This window comes from Ictalurus punctatus, chromosome 25 (genome assembly GCF_001660625.3).
Source record: "Ictalurus punctatus breed USDA103 chromosome 25, Coco_2.0, whole genome shotgun sequence".
In the NCBI taxonomy this organism is placed as follows: domain Eukaryota; kingdom Metazoa; phylum Chordata; class Actinopteri; order Siluriformes; family Ictaluridae; genus Ictalurus; species Ictalurus punctatus.
The window spans coordinates 6,136,225-6,153,288 of NC_030440.2; the positions used below are offsets into that span (position 1 = coordinate 6,136,225).

General features: G+C 40.2%; 1 protein-coding gene across 1 annotated transcript in view; it reads left to right on the plus strand.

Moving 5' to 3' along the window:
* LOC108258179 (kelch-like protein 29) overlaps nt 1-17,064 on the plus strand; it is a 208,531-nt gene that overhangs the window by 115,670 nt on the left and 75,797 nt on the right. Inside the window, exons 4-5 of the mRNA XM_047150815.2 lie at nt 8,831-8,978; nt 13,325-13,807. Coding sequence (XP_047006771.1) covers nt 8,831-8,978; nt 13,325-13,807 — 631 coding nt within the window. The remainder of the gene's footprint in view (nt 1-8,830; nt 8,979-13,324; nt 13,808-17,064) is intronic.

Consider the following 17,064-nt stretch of genomic DNA (forward strand, 5'->3'; position numbering starts at 1 on the left):
CATGTGATGATGGATGGGTCTTCCTTCCTGTGCTACCGCCACCGGCCTACTCCGTCTCCCCTCCACACCTCCATATTACCCTCTCTGGACTGCCAATAGAGGAATGGAGGCGAGAAAAAAACGAATAAAAAGAAGCTCATTTTAGGTCTGGATTTTTTTTCTCGCCAGCTCCCATGTTTCCTGCTCCCGTATGATTTGTTAAAGGCATCGAATTAGACTGGAATAGTGTCTGTGGCACACATCATCAGCAGGGGGCTATTGTTAGCGAAATTTTGATTTGGATTCAATTTATACAGGCCGACGTCCCCCGAGATAGCTCTGATTGTGAGGCAGAAGCACAGGACCTGGTCTCTTAGATGCATTCAAATTGACCCATAATGGCCCATGCAGAGCCATGTAACTAGAGCAGGCCTTCCTTTGGCTCTTAATTGATTATATCCATCGGGGGGGGGGGGGACGCCTAGTCTTGGATGTTTATGTTAACTGTAAATAGATGAACTGGCCAATTCCACTTCTTGGTTAATCCACAACCTGGCTCTTCACGCTGCCTGGTTTGCAGAGAGGTTTGTTCTGGTTGCATCAGTTTTCAGCAGCTCCCACGGTGTTCCTTAACGATAATGCTTTAAAAAGGATTTTGAAAATTGGGCAGAACTGATACTGACATTTGTCGGCTGTAAATTTAGAGCATCTGTCTGTGTAGCCCATCACATTGTTCTGTATTCTTTCACAATTTTTTTTTTTTTTTTCCTTGTTCTGTGCGGTAAATCGTGTATATATTTGGCACAAAGGGCCTGCTATTGCTCCCAATAGGAAACTTTCTTAAGCCGTTCACTTCAGCCTGCTCTAGAGAGCCTATTGTTCTGATAATATTTGGAAGCAGTGGTAGTCTGGCAGCTTTTATATGCAGGTAAAGATGAGAGAGATTAACGTTTAATTACTGCACTGTTTATGACCCCGGCAACCTCTTTCCGGCATGCCCGTGAACCCTTCACGTACTCTGCCCCCAAACCTACCCCTTCTCTCGCTCAAGTACACATCCAGACACACTCTCCCATTCCGTCTTCCCAGCCCAATCTCTCACGTCCTTCCTTTCTCTGATAATTCCAAAAGATTGTGCTTTGGAAGAGCATATGAATGCTAACAGGACACGATGGTGTCTGGCATTCCCAGCCCTAACTGGCCCGCTGTGCTAATGAAGCCTCTGCACGCATTTCAGGGGTTCTAGTCATCTATTTCTTTTCCTTTCTCATCTAAAGTGCAGTCACGCTCCCAGGGATGGAGGAGTCAGATATGCTAGGATTGAGTGAAAGATACAGACTGGGATATATATAGAGTGAGCGTGCCTCCAGTGTTACAGCAGACATCCAGCTGACTCTCTGTTCAGTTGTGTAATATCTGTATCTCTCTATATCTTTCTATCTATGTATATATACATACACATATACAGTAGCTATATAGAGAGAATATAGATCACCAGAGACTACTCATGACATAATGAAATGCACATCTTTAAAACATCCAGCGTCTTTAAAATAGCACCACAATGCCTCAGCTAAAAACACGCAGACACAGCAGTCTCCCCAAAATAGCCCTTCTCAGTGTGCTCCTGGTACAATGGAGGCTTTGTTCACTGCGGCTCGTGTGGAACAGAGGGCCAGTGTCTTGTGTCTTGTGCCCCCCCCCCCGTCCTTTTGATGTGCTGTCTGGCACGGCTAGTATGGTCTGTAAAGATGAGGGCAGGAGAGAGCTACTTCTGCTCTGTAGGATCATCTCTACAGTTCCACTGGACTCAACATGTCCACAGAGGATTTGTACTAGACAGTCTACGTGTTCAGTACTTTTCCTTGATCTTATCCTCCATATCACCTGGCATGAGCACAAGCATATCCAGTCACACCAGGCCAGGAAACAGGAACTGACTTCAATCAGATCCAGGAGAAAAGCTGCATTCACTATTTAAACATACTGCTTGCTTGGTTTCTCTTTCACGTCACAATAAGTGCAGATTATTGTTTGGTATTGTTTCTGAACTCGAGATATTGACTGTAGTGTAGTTAATCTGCATTGTGTTGTCTGTGTTTGGTAATTGTTATCTATCAGTGTATGACGGTCAGGTCTGCGCAGCACAATTGCTCAGCGCTTTGCACAGTGAAAAAAAACGAACACACCGGGCCTGATGTATAAGCTTTGTACGCCTTTTTAGGCATAATTATGCAGCGTTCTGGGCAAAAACTCTAGCACGTTAAAAGCTGTAAAAGCCTAAATGCGCAATTCAAGCACCGTGCATGCTGCAAACATGCAAAGTGCACTTCTTGTCCACATACTTATTCATTTGAGGGAGAAGCGCATAAAAACTGGGGCATTGGTGCAATTACAGGGTAAAGAAATGGAAAGTAAGGATGATTACCGACTTCATTCAAAGTACTAAACTTCAATTTGCAGTGACCCGTTTTGCATGATTTTGCCTGGCTCTCAAAAGCAGGTTACATTAGCAAAATGGATGTTCCTCTGAGCTTGGGCTACTTTTGGAAAAGAAAAAAAAAAAAAATTATGTCTAACAAAATTCATAATATCGCCTTTTAAATAATCTCGGTGAAAAGAGCTATTTATTTTATGAAAACGGCATTTAATACTGCTTGTTAATTGGGATTCTTTCGTCACATAGATCTGGCAACCCTGGACAGAGCGCATACATCCGGAAAACCTTCATCAATTTTCCTCACAATAGAAAAGAAATCAACACATTAAACAGGACTTTTGTGATCCTACCAATTCTCCGAGCGCTGTAGAAGCTGCGGACTACAACAACTGATTACGATTTAATTGCACGCTTTTATACAAACTAGCTTATTTTCTACACAGCAGCCTTTTCATTAAAACCAATTAGTAATGAAATAGCATTTTAGATGTATTAATTCCCTTCACTAGTTGTGGCGTGAAAGTTTTCATTTAATAAGAACGGTAATACTTTGCAATAACAGTACATGAATAATCATGCACTAATACCTGAATAAACACTTACCTATATATGAACTGATGATGAGTTAAGGCATGTGCTAATCACAAACTAATGAAGAGCTAACCTTAAGTACGACGCGAGTCTTATGAATTCATGTGTGAATATCGAGCGCCTTAGCATGACCGTGTTAGTTCTGGTTTGTTAATTAATGTATAAATGAACACGTAGGGGTAAAATAAATCAAACATGCTCTAGAAGAAATAATATGAATGAATTAAACATGCATCATTTCAAATTCTTTATATAATTTGGCCTATGCAGCTGTATAAACAAACATCATTGGATGGCGTCGAGATGAAATTATTGGTGTTTATTATTAACGCGTCTTTCTACATTCGATAAGTAATCCAGCGCCATCCAATGATGTTTGTGTACACAGATGCATATGGCAACTTATATAAACAATTTGAAATGGTGCCTGTTTACTTCATATTTATTTCTTATAGAGCATGATTGATTTATCGATAATAATCGAGTATGAAAATCGTTGTCAACGAATCTCATTATCGATTAGTTGGTCTGCACGGGGCATGTTTACTCACTACATTACTTCCGTTCCGAAAAACACGCCTTGGAGAGTAAATACTAAAGTTGTGTCCCAAGTGATGTACTGTACACTTACACTATGCACTGTGTACTCTACCGTCTAGTGTATGAATTTTAGAAAGGTAACACCGTCTCAAATGGAACACTAGCGGGTTTTTACTAACCGGAAGTATAAACCGTTTCCTAGTCGACGGCGCATGACGTCACACGCACGTAATGCGACGCCGCTAGCTTTAGCAGATACCCCGAGTCACCGACAATGACTTTCTTCAGTTTACTGTTTGTCAGCATTACCTTTTATAAAAAGTAATGCATAAATACTATTATATAATATAAACTTATATATTAGTTTGTAGTGTATATATAAGTATTTCTGCATTATTTTTACGGATGCACAAAAAGCACTGAATGAAACTACAGTCTTAAATGAATAATATATATTCTGGTGTGTGTCTGTGTGTATTGGGTTCTTTTCAGTCTTATATAATTGGACAGTTGTGTAAAGTTTTAGTCTGAAGTTTATATTTGTAACACTCAGTTTGTGGATTATATTTTAAATAAACAAACAAAAAAAAGGTACTGAAAGTTTGCCCCGCCCATCCGATTAATCGAAATAATAATAATAATAATGATAATAATAATAATAATAATAATAATCGGCCAACTAATCGATTATGAAACTAATCATTAGTTGCAGCCCTAATTATTTTTCATTTTACTTAAATGATAAGTAAATTAATTAAACGCATGATTATTCACATACTGTTGTTGTAAAGTATTACCATAAGAAGTTTCTCTTTGTTTCTGAACCGAGCGTTCTGACAGCTCTTTGGTTGACATTTCACAGTGGATTTTAAACGGCAGTTTACGTTTTTGGCAGAGTGCAAGTAATGGGAGGTCGCAGACGCAGTGATGTACTACAGCCTAAGTAAGCTAAATGTTCATTTCAGACACACCGCGACGTGTTTTGCAGCCGTGTCAAGTTGGGATTTGCACCGCGCCTCCTGACGAACACGCATCTGGCTCATACAGACAAATAGCTCTTGACTCTTGCGCTCTCGCCGTGGTCTCTTTGGCATGCTGAGATCATTCCACAATGATATTTAGTGCCTCTACGCTGCTCCATCAGCAACGTTTCTTCTAGTCCCGTCAGCATGTACAGTGCCCACACTGCTACGCAACAGTCACCTAATGCATTGCGCAATTAATGCAATAAAATGTCAGACAGTGCTGATGTGTCTTATGCCCCCATTGCAAGCCTTGTTCGCCGAAATGCTGCATGTGGGACACAGTATGGACTAAGATCTGCCGCGTATATTCATCTGACGACTCATGCTGGAGGGGAATTGTGTAACCATGGTGATGGTTCAGCACTTCAGCACTACAGCTAGCTGAGGCCACTCTCAGATAAGGTACCATTGGGGAACAATTTTTTGACGAGCCTGGCTTCACGTGACAGAGAAAAGTATCTCACGCACATATGTCTGAAAGGTCTAGAGAATATGACGAGTCTTCGAGTCCAGAAATGGGTGAATTGATCATTCTCGGGCATAAATGCACTGACATTTACAGAGATCTAATAGGCTGTGATGTGGCACAAAGACCCATGGCTCTTTCCTCATCCCTCAGGTGCAAATGAATGTACATTTCTAAATTTCTTGTCTATAAGTGTGGCTTTGTGTGCTTACGCTTTGTTGTGCGTTTGCCTATTTTTTTTTTCCCTCAACAACTTTGAACCATCTCCCTGTGAGACAGAAAAGGCAGAGCTGTCTGTTAAAAAAAAAAAAACAATAACAACAAAAAAAAACGAGTTTTCACTGGGGGAATTCCAGACCAATGCCAGCTATAAACATCAAAATTCATTGTACTGAGAAGCTTGAGAGGAATGTTTGTCTTAGCTGCCTGGTTTACTCTTCCTGTATCTCGCAAACACGCACGCGCACATGCATACAATTCCAGCCTGTTTTCTGTTGAGTCAGAGGAAAGCCATCTGCCACACCGCGATAATGGGTCACAAGGGAAACAGGGTCTGGTAAGAGCGACGATGAATTAAAAACTGAGAAAACGGGCAACGCTTGGCTAGACCTAAGTCTTGCCATGTTCCTGTCAACAGCATCGCTCATGTCAAGAGGCACACCTAACAGTCTAATATGCGTTTTTGTCCTGTACGTCAACTGCCAACTGTAGAATATGTTTAGAAAGGTAAAATTGTGTTTATAGTAAGCAAAGCTCAATTTCTGTAATGACAACTGCACACGAGGAACACAGAAGAATATTGTCGCTGGAGATTTAAACGTTGCATTATCATGAGGATTAGAGGAAAAAAAGATGCCAGGGATAAGCAGCCGGGAAGATAGAAAGCTATGAGACAGGGCTCAGAGCAGAGAATTATTGGGCCATGCATGTCTAGGGGAGCATGCTGTTCCTTGAATAAGGCTGTGGTCTTTCAATATTTAATATAGATCAGTGTGGCCCCACGTAGAATTGCAGGAAAACAATTCTACTCTCCAAGGACGTGGAGAGAATGAATGATCATTCATTCTGTTTGTCAAGTGGGTCAAGATCTGTAAAGTAGGACGGAATTTAGGACCGTGACCCATTCAATTTCTAAGATGAACGAGGAAGTAACAGGTTCTCGGACGATTCTCCGACCGATTAGGTCTTAGGAGCTTTTCGAACAAGCGATCATATTTAATGTCATGTCCTGAATTCAGGTTTTGCTCGACGCGATCGTTTAGTGTTTTGTCAGTTGTTGTTTTTTTTTTTTAATCAATTAAAAATGCTCGAAATAATCCCCATACAATTTATCACGTCAACAATTACATTATGTTTCCATTTGCAACGTTCGGCATAGCGAAACAAAATTCGCTGTTTAAAAGCATTGACAGATGAACCGATGGAGCTGTCTCTGGGTCAGGAGGGATAATGGAATGGAGGGAAGGTTCCAGACGAGAGCAAAGGGTTGATGACTGAGTCTTTTCCATTAACTCTGGGTGCAGTGCAGGGTTAGCTTGTGAATCAGGGTTAATGCTCATTCTTAATCTTGCCTGTGTAACATAGGGTTCACTAGTCTGTCACTTTCACTTCACCATCAAGTCTCAGTTTAAGAAGGCAAACTTCCCAAACTGTCTCAGTGGTCATTTTTAATGTAATTCTCCATTTTAAGCGATTACATCGGACTTGTCAACGTTACATTGTCTTAAGTAGTTGGGTAGTTGGATGAACTTGAGGAGGTGTCTTTATTACAGAATAAAGTCAGTTCCACGCCGTGCTTTGTTTCAGCTCTGGTGTGAGCGAGTGAATGAACTGGAACAAATGGGGCTCTAAGATAGTTAAATGTGACCCATAAAAAGAATTTAACAGCAGAGAAAAAGGACACTGTTTGATGATCATCTTAGGTATTTAATCCTTATTACAGTTTTTAACAGTACTCTAAATTCAGAGCATAGCCTGCTATGAAAGCGCCTGAGCTAAATCGTACTTTCTTATTTATACTGGCTTTCTGTCAAATTCGCTGTCCATGCATAATTTATTAGTGATCTCGCATAACTCCTATAAAGTTCCACTGATTGAATGCTGCAGCACAGTTGTATTGATCCGAGTTAGTGTTGCCCCCTGAGTGGGCAGGTAGAATATACACACCAGGGTTTGAGACATAAATGAGGTGTAGTCAATTAAGGTTTAACAACCGTCCTGCACAGATACCTAGTCAACACATGATTAGTTTATAGCTGAAAACTGGAAAAATCCCAGGCAATGTTGGGTTTTTTTTTTTTTTCCAGTCTTCAACTGTCCCGTTTTGGTTGAGTCTGTAATCTCAGACGCCTGTTCTTGGTGTGGAGTGGAACGCAATGTGGTCTTCTGCTGTTGTAGTCCAGCCCCCTCAAGGTTCAGCATGTTGCGTATGCTGAGATGCTTTTCTGCTCACCACAGCTCTGAAGAGCGGTTATATGAGTCAATGTGGACGTTCTGACATGTCGAAGCAGCCGGGCCATTCTCCTCTGGCTTCTCTCATCGGCAAAGCGTCTCATGCTGCTCACTGGATTTTACTTATTTTTCACACCATACTGTGTAAACACTAGAGACTGCTGTGTGTGAACATTCCAGGAGATCAGCAGTTTCTGAAATACTCAAACAGCTCTTTTGGCCATGGTCAATGTCAGTGAGATCATATTTTCCCCACTCTGAGGTTTGATGTGAATGTTAACTGACCTGAAGCTTTTGACCGGTGTGATTTTATGCATTTTGTACTGCTGCCCCTTATGATTGCCTGATAATGGGCCGATAATTGCATGAATGAGCAAGAGTACAGGCGTTCCAATTAAACGGACCTGTGTGTGTGTTTGTGTGAGAGAGAGAGAGAATATATGTGCATTTAAGATTATTTTAGCTTACACGAAATACAACAGAGACAAAAATATTTAACATCTGAGCAGATAAGATGTTAAAAACCCATTCATGGAAAACAATTTACAACACAATCGCCTTAAAGTTGAGATTAGAAGAGAATTCCTTTATTTTTCTTTCTTTCTTTCTTTTTTTTTTTTTTTTTTAAAAAATGCTTAAAATAAAGAATTAACCCATTAAATACTTAAGAGCCCACGGGAAATAGAAATAAATTGGAAAACAGCTTGGTTAAGAATCTTATAAATGAGATAAATAAATGAGAAACAGAGCAGTAGGACTACTAGAAGATTTTGATTGTGTTTTCTCATAAATTCCTATACAATTCTGTATATGAGAACATGTCATTGCACTCCATTTGATTTAATACATAAAAAAAAGTCAACATAGACAAAAATGATCTCCAAATAATTCACTCGGGTCCTGTTAATCTGAGCATAACTGTTGAAATGAAATGCTGTTCTGTTTGTTGACTGTAATAACATATTTCTGTCGCGGGCGTCTCCAAATATGTAAATCCCCTATAATTATGTACTGGCCCTTTAATTTCTGGAATTAAATATAGTTGATATGGACGTTACTAAGGATTACACTCAGGCAACGCATCCAATAATAAACTGAGAAAGCATAAACACGCCTGTGTGTCTCCTTTTGTTTCCTTTTCTTTTTATTTTGTTTAAATGGCACACAAAATTCCTCATTATTCCTGCAAAGAACGTGTTTCTTTTATCTAGGACTTGTGTAGCCAGATGCATGAGGAGGTTTTGTCCTTTATGGGGTTTCAAATCAAAGACTCAGTGTGCTGCTTCTGAGTCTGTTATTGGTCTGGCTAAGACGTTTGCTCTGTGTTGATTTCTCTAGCCTGCAGGCCTTTCCCCTGGTGAGAATCAGACTCCTGCACTGCTCCTGGCTCCAGGGTTGAGGTGGGGCCAAACACCCATCAACCAGTCCACGCCATGGGACACGGACGAGCCTCCAGTCAAACAGCACCGAGAGAACGACACCGCGGGTATGCTGCCCTCTTTCAGCTTTCTGTATGTCAGTCCTGAATGCCACTTGAAAGCAAAGTTCAAAATTTTGCAACACGTATCTGCTAAAAAGTAGTAAACCATGGATATGATCCTGTTGAAATAGTCCGATCAGCTTTATTATCATTATACATGACAATATAGTCAATTGCAGTCGATGGCTATCTGATTCTATGTGCACACGCTGACCAGATGTAAAAATAAGTGTGTCATGTATAAGGAGTGTATAAGGGGTTAAGCCTTGAATGTTTCTGACATCCTCCTGCAGAAATGAACTCGCACCGCTTTAGAGCTGCCAATTTTCTCCCATTACTCTGGCAGCCTTCTAATGTTAGCATGCTAAATCATTCACAAGGCGGCGAAAGAGGACTTTAACTCTACAAGTGAGTAACCAAACTGGGACGCGTGTAACGCTGATGTGATATTAGCACAGCTGAAGCGTTATATTTTACACAGTAAAGGACAATAATAAAAAATTGAAAAGAGTCAGTTATCATTCAGACGGCGTAGACCCAAACTAATTCAAACAAGGCTTTAATGAGGACGACGTGTTTCTCCGGCTGGGCAAACCTGCCTGTGGAGAGAGTCGTTATTTTTAACCTTGGTGATTGGACATGGTGACCGGCCCTCTCTGTCCGTGACCCCCCTCATGCCATGGTGTGATTGAGGGACCCCCAGAGGGAGGCAGTGTTCGCATTAGGTGCCTCTCACACTTCCAGCACCCTGCCTGAGCTCCATTAGCTCTGAAACCAGCTCCACGTAATTGACGTGAAACACGTAGATCCTGCGAACAGCTCAGCTGGAATTAATGAACTGGCCAAAAATAAATGCTCAGGAAGTTCTTTTTCCCTTAAACTTTTCTTCCGACTTTTTTTTTTTTTTTTTTTTTTTAATGTACGTTCTTGGATTTCAATTAGATACATTTAAATAGACTTTAAAAGGGCAAAGAATCATGTATGAAACGACTGATATTTCATCATAACGTATTTTAATTCCAGGAGACCGAGAGCAATCAAGCCCAGGATCCATTTCATGTTAATACAATCACTTTTCCTTTCTAAAAAACCTTTCATTAACTTTGCAGGTGAAGACTGCAAGAATATGAGCATGTTGGGCAGCGCTAATGAGTGCAGGCTTGTGAATGTAATTACAGTGCCAAGACGTACAGGGACGCTTTAATATCTTTGATAAAGAATGAAGTGGTGGGTGATCGAACTTATACATTACCGTAAAATGAGACGCATCCAGCGCAACTGAATATTTTATCACGGTGCAGTTTGGGAAAGAGGCATCGTGTGCTTTCTGTTGTGATTAGCCTTAAGATTTTTACTGAATAATGCAGATAACATGCTCACCCAGGCTGCAGTAGATCATCTATTCCCATTACTATCTCTCCCTGTATCCACTCTACAGTGCAACGAGGGCTAGTGTCATGAATAATGTTTTTAAAATCTTCCTTTCTCCCCTCCTGGTATAAAGTACCCCATAGGCCTTCTGTGCTATTTCTGTTCCTTTTCCAGAGGAGGAAGTGCACAGGTCCAGCGTGGCTGCATATTCATGAGATGAATCAGGCCTGATGTGGATGTGTTCCCATGAGCCATTTCTCTGGTTTTGGTCCACAGACCTGTAGCACCCAGGACAAATGGACTGCAGTGGGCCTCATCAGCTCATATTATGCGCAGTATTTATATCTCAGGATATGAAGGAAACTTTCTGACACTGTATATAATTCATACATAGTGCTGAGATTCAGTGATACATGAATTAATTAGTGAATTCATTAGTTAATACAGTTCTCTGGGGAAGAGTCAGGCTCAGACCTTCGGAAATGAACGTGGCGTCGTAGGGAAAATGCTTATGCAAGATAAACGCGTTGTTCTTTAAGGCCAGATTTACAAAATGATTTATCATGTGAGCAGTGTGTTATGAGTTATTTTTAATCGCGACACGTACAAACCAACAAACTGACATGAACACAAACTGTCATCGACAGTCAAACCGTCGAGACCTTGGAATGAACACGTTCTGTTCGACGTTATAAATACGTTACTCGCTTGCGAATTCAAATCCTGACAGTATAACAGCGATCCGTGGCCAGCAGTCCAAGAGACTAAAATGAGCTGTGCTGTCTGGGTGGGAGGTGTGGCATGCTGTCTCTCCCCATCAACCACAGTGACACTAGCCAATCGTTGGCGTCTATAAGCTTATGCATGCGGAAAATGGGCAGATATTGCTTTTTCTCCAAGTGTATGCCCATTATGCTGCCCTGTGACGCAGAGCAAGTTTTAAAAAAGATGCAGTTAGCTGGCTTCACGTATCTTAGAGGAAGCATGAAATAGGCTTCACCCTCCCTGGTTGGTAGCTGTCGTATGATAAGGGAGACCTGACTGGTGGGTGGGAATTGGCTAGAACTAAATTAAGGGGAGAAAAGGTTTTTCACTAAAATGCATCATACACATGCCATCAAACATTGAGCTTGTGCTATTTTTGCGCAGTCTATATATACATTCGTTTGCTTTGTCTTAACATTCAAGATTTCCCTCTGGCAAAAAATAATACTTGAAGCAAATAATGCATAGTAGATTGTAGCACTTCACTACAAGTGCTACCACTGCTACTGTTACTACAACAACTACTACTACTACTACTACTAATAATAATAATAATAATAATAATAATAATATCTCTATTACTGCCACTACTACTACACTACTATATATACTAGTGTTACTACTACTACTATTAATAATAATAATAATATCTCTAATATTGCTGTTACTACTACACTACTATATCTACTACTGTTAGTACTACTACTACTACTAATAATAATAATAATAATAATAATATCTATTACTGCCACTACTACTGCACTACTATATATACTAGTGTTACTACTACTACTATTAATAATAACAATAATATCTCTAATACTGCTGCTACTACACTATTATATCTACTACTGTTACTACTACTACTATTATTATTAATAATAATAATAATAATAATAATAATAACAATAATATCTCTAATACAGCCCCTACTACTGCACTGCTATATCTACTACTGTTACTACTACTACTACTACTACTACTACTACTAATAATAATAATAATAATAATAATAATATATCTATTACTGCCACTACTACTGCACTACTATATATACTAGTGTTACTACTACTACATTTAATAATAACAATAATATCTCTAATACTGCCACTACTACTACTACTACTACTACTACCACTATTAATAATAATAATAATAATAATAATAATAATAATAATATCTCTATTACTGCCACTACTACTACACTACTATATATACTAGTGTTACTACTACTACTATTAATAATAATAATAATAATATCTCTAATATTGCCGCTACTACTACACTACTATATCTACTACTGTTACTACTACTACTAATAATAATAATAATAATAATAATAATAATATCTCTAATACTGCCCCTACTACTGCACTACTATATCTACTACTGTTACTACTACTACTATTAATAATAACAATAATATCTCTAATACTGCTGCTACTACACTATTATATCTACTACTGTTACTACTAGTACTACTACTACTACTATTATTATTATTATTATTATTATTATTATTATTATTAATAATAATAATAATAATATCTCTAATACAGCCCCTACTACTACTACTACTACTACTATTAATAATAATAATAATAATAATAATAATAATATCTCTAATACTGCTGCTACTACTACATTACTATATCTACTACTACTTCTACTAATAATAATATCTCTATTACTGCCACTACTACTACACTACTATATATACTACTGTTACTACTACTACTATTAATAATAATAATAATATCTCTAATACTGCCCCTACTACTGCACTGCTATATCTACTACTGTTACTACTACTACTACTATTACTACTACTACTACTACTACTACTACTACTACTAATAATAATAATAATAATAATAATATCTCTATTACTGCCACTACTACTACACTACTATATCTACTACTACTACTACTAATAGTAATAATAATAATAATAGTAATAGTAATGATAATAATATCTCTAATACTGCTGCTACTACTACAGTAGTACTATAAATAATAAATAAATAAATAAATAAATAATGAAGTCTAAATACATGTTAACGTAAAATATAGTATGATTCAATTAGCTGAGCATAATTGTTAAAACTTAAAACAATGACTTTTAAATCTGAAATAGATTAAGATGGTTGTGAAAAAGCATGATATGTAACCTGTAAGTAATCCTCTCCCGTGGCGTTTATTTCCTCCTTCATCAGGGCCTCCATGGGTTCCTCCGGTGGTTGCAGTGAGTCAGCCGGGTCTCTTAGCTCACTCATACACGCTGCCTCAGCCTCCTGCCTACAGCCAGGGAGCTTCTGTCCAGTCGCCCGTCATTGGCGTAACCCCTGCCATCCAGACCCCAGTTCCCCCGCACCACCCGCTCATGAGTGCACACTTCCAGGTTCCTCCGCACTCGTCTCAGCCGCCAGGCAGCCTCGTGCTCAGCCTGCAGAACCAGTCGCCTTACCAGCCACCCATCACCCCTTCGCCTATGCCAGCTGGAGGACACAGCGTAGTGGGCAACGGGCACCTGACTCACCCACTCATGCAGCTGCCTGCTCTGCCTTCTGCCGCACTGCCACTGACCAACGGGCAGCCTTCGCCCGCCTCAGCCAATCAGGAGGGCCTAAATGGGCTGCAGATGCTACGTACAGTGGGCATGGGGAAGTACGAGTTCACAGATCCTGGGCATCCTAAAGGTAAGGGAGCAAAGCCATGGGAAAGCAGGCCTTTTAAAAATAACAAACTTGCCCTGGGTTGTCATGTATTATCTCTTCCAGGAAATTGCATTTGATGTTGGCAATGAAAGATGCTACAAACCTGCTGCTGGGAGGTTGTTAAAATAAACCCCAGGACCAGCTAAATCAAAGCGCTTCCAAGGTTGTGGGTTTCAGCAGTAACAAATGTCACTTGGCTGTGTTGCTTTCCCTGAGAACGTCTTGCCTTCTGAGAGTTGTGTTCTGTGGAGACTTAACTGGTTTCATGGTAATAAATTGTTGTTTGCACAAGATAACCTTGGACTAGGCCCTGTCAGCCTGAAACAGATGTCGGTATTCCCCGAGCAATTTTTGCATTTAATGAACCTTTTAATCTAGGTTTGGATTGGCTTTTAAGCTCATTTTATTTTTTATTTTTTGTGTGTGTGTGTGAGCTTTATAAAACATGAGCAATTTACTTACCACACTGATCCAGCTTTGTCTATTAAGCTACCAAAATTAGAGATAGTTTTGAAGTTCAAGTAGTCATGCATAGCTCATTGAAAAGGCATTCAAGCGCTTCATGTCGAGGGCTTTTTCTGTTTATGTTTCACTATTTGTTTCATTTAACTCTTTATTATCATTGCTTTTCCAAATACCATCATGCCATGATACCACATCTGAATAATAATCCACTCTTTTCCTTTTGACTTTGTTTATCAGTGATCGTTATGGTTACAGGTTTTGTAATGAGAAGTAAAATCGAATATTTTCTGGGAACATGATGGAGGAGGGTTTGTCCACGATCTGGATACGAAGCCACCATTGTCAAACTGAGCGCTCGAAAACGCTGTAGCGGAGAGGTTTGGAGGGAAAAATGACCGTAGTCGAGTGACGCTCGGTTTTTAAGCACGAACCAGTGTGAGTTCTGTAGCAGAGCCTCACTTGCAGCCGTCTTGCAATGTATCTTGCAATCATATACGTTTCTGTAAATGATTTACTCGAAGGCAGCTCATCGAGAAAAGCGTTTTCATAGACTTTCATAGATGTTTCATTTTTAGTCCCGTTGTGATTCGTGAATTGATTAGACAGAGAAGCATACATTTATTCTAGTCTTTGTGTTCAAAACAAATGTCTCATCTGTTCACAGTCCATGTCTTTAGTCAAAAGTGGCAACGTGAGACACCACTACAAACAAACTACCACTTCAAACCACTGTGTCTTATTTACAGCCAAGAACTACTCTCTCCATCCATCCATCCATTTTCAGTATTGCTTTATCCTTCTCAGGGTCATGGGGAAGCCTCTTGTGATGGAGGCTCTTTTGTTTTTGTTTTTTATAGTTGCTTGCCTGGGTAGGAAATTTTACTGAAGCTCGGACCACCGAAATCTTAGATTGTGGCACACTTTACTTTAGGGGAAAAAAAAAAACCTTCTTAACATCATTCAGTCGTTTTTCCTACTGGTCTCTTTGAACTTCGGCGAGCCCTCGTAGCGTAGCTAACAGAGGTTGTGAGTGCTGTGGGGTTTTTAGAGCCTTGTCCCCCATCGAGAGAGGCTTCATAAATCAGCACACACTCGTGCAGGTGTGAGAAGTGCTCCTCTGTTCTCTTTTATATTACCACGTCATGGCTAAGTGTGACGTACCGGAAAGGTTAGCGCTGATAGAGCGAGGTGGCACGGCAATGCGTGAAGCCCTGCATGTCCTTGACTCTGGGGTTGAATTTGAGAAGGCCAGGTCCTCCTTAGATGACACCTTGACAAGGATCATATGGTCAAAAGGATCAAAGGTGCACATATCATGCACCATATGCGCACCTTTCAAACTGGCCTTCATCTGTGTGGTATTTTACCTCAGCTACACCTCTTTCTGAACAGAAGGAGGGATTCTGGATTTTCACAGCTACCTCTGTGTGTGTGTGTGTGTGTGTGTGTGTTTTACTGTTGTTTGACCTTCACAGTCCGGAGGCATATGTCAGTTATAATGTTCTTTAAAATAAAAGGAGAAACGCTCACAGGCATGAGTACATAGTTGATTTGCCCTGTGGCTTTTAAGAGAGCAATTTATCACCTGCCCACACGTACAGCTGAGTGAGAACGAGGACGAGCGAGGAACTGCCGGCGACTGTGTTGATTTGTGTGTGCGTCTCCATGTGTGTATTTAAAGGCATTCTGGGCCATGAATCACAGCCACCTTTCAAGCACTGCCTTCTTCTTCTCTTTTTTTTTTTTTCCTTGTAGTAGAGGAATGCTGGGATGCCTGACTTTGAAGCAGCACTATCAGAGGAGCAGTTGCTCCATACGTGTTGCTTCCGAGCTCGCAAGCTGTCACCTCGTTGCAAGTTGGGTCAGAGTGTGTGGAAGGATGAAGGTGTGTTGTGTGGTGTTGATACTGAAACAGATACACAGGCTTTCCAGCAGGTTCTGCATCAGCAGGATAGAACAGCCTCTGGCCATACAGTGAGAAAACCATACCTTTCCTGCAGTGTGAGGGTTATATAGAGGAAAAAGATGGCAATAGATCACGCCTTCTATACGCTGTCTTGCTGTTCACCTTGTAAACGGATATTAATAAGGAGAAACTGAGGAACGGGGTCATTTGACAGCACTACAGGGGTAAGGATGTGATGGATGGCACGATGTTACGTTTTTGAAATGGAGCGATTCTTAGCGAGTGCTCACTTTGCTGTGTCTCTGAAATCCGCCACATCAGACGCCAGCACTTGTGAAAAGGTCCCCCATCGACTGCCAAAAAGCAATTTTTTAAGATTATTGTTTCCTTGCTTATCGCAGTGGAAGTATGGAAATGGAAAATGAGATGCCGCCATGCACCTAGGTATATTCAGAAGAGCTGGCAGTTTCAGCATATATCGTTTCATGTCTTCACTTTGGAGTTATTGTGTAGCTGAAGCTTGTGAGGCTTGCTGAAGCTTGTGGCTTAGTCCTGGTCCTGGTCCTGGTTTCTGCGGACTAACCCCCGGGTGGTCTAGACCACTGTTTCCCCACTGGGGTGCTGTCTGATGAGCGCAGAGATGGCGTGAAAAAATCCTTCAAACATTTCTAAAATACTAAAAACTTGTATAAAACAATTAATATAATATGATAAATATCTGATGTCTGAAATAATAACACAGACACTGAAATAATAACACACACACACGCATAACAATAATAATAATAATACTAAATTATATATTTTAAAAAAATTAATAATTCCCTCCCCCTTGACTCCCCCCCGACCTGTCAGCAGCACGTCAACA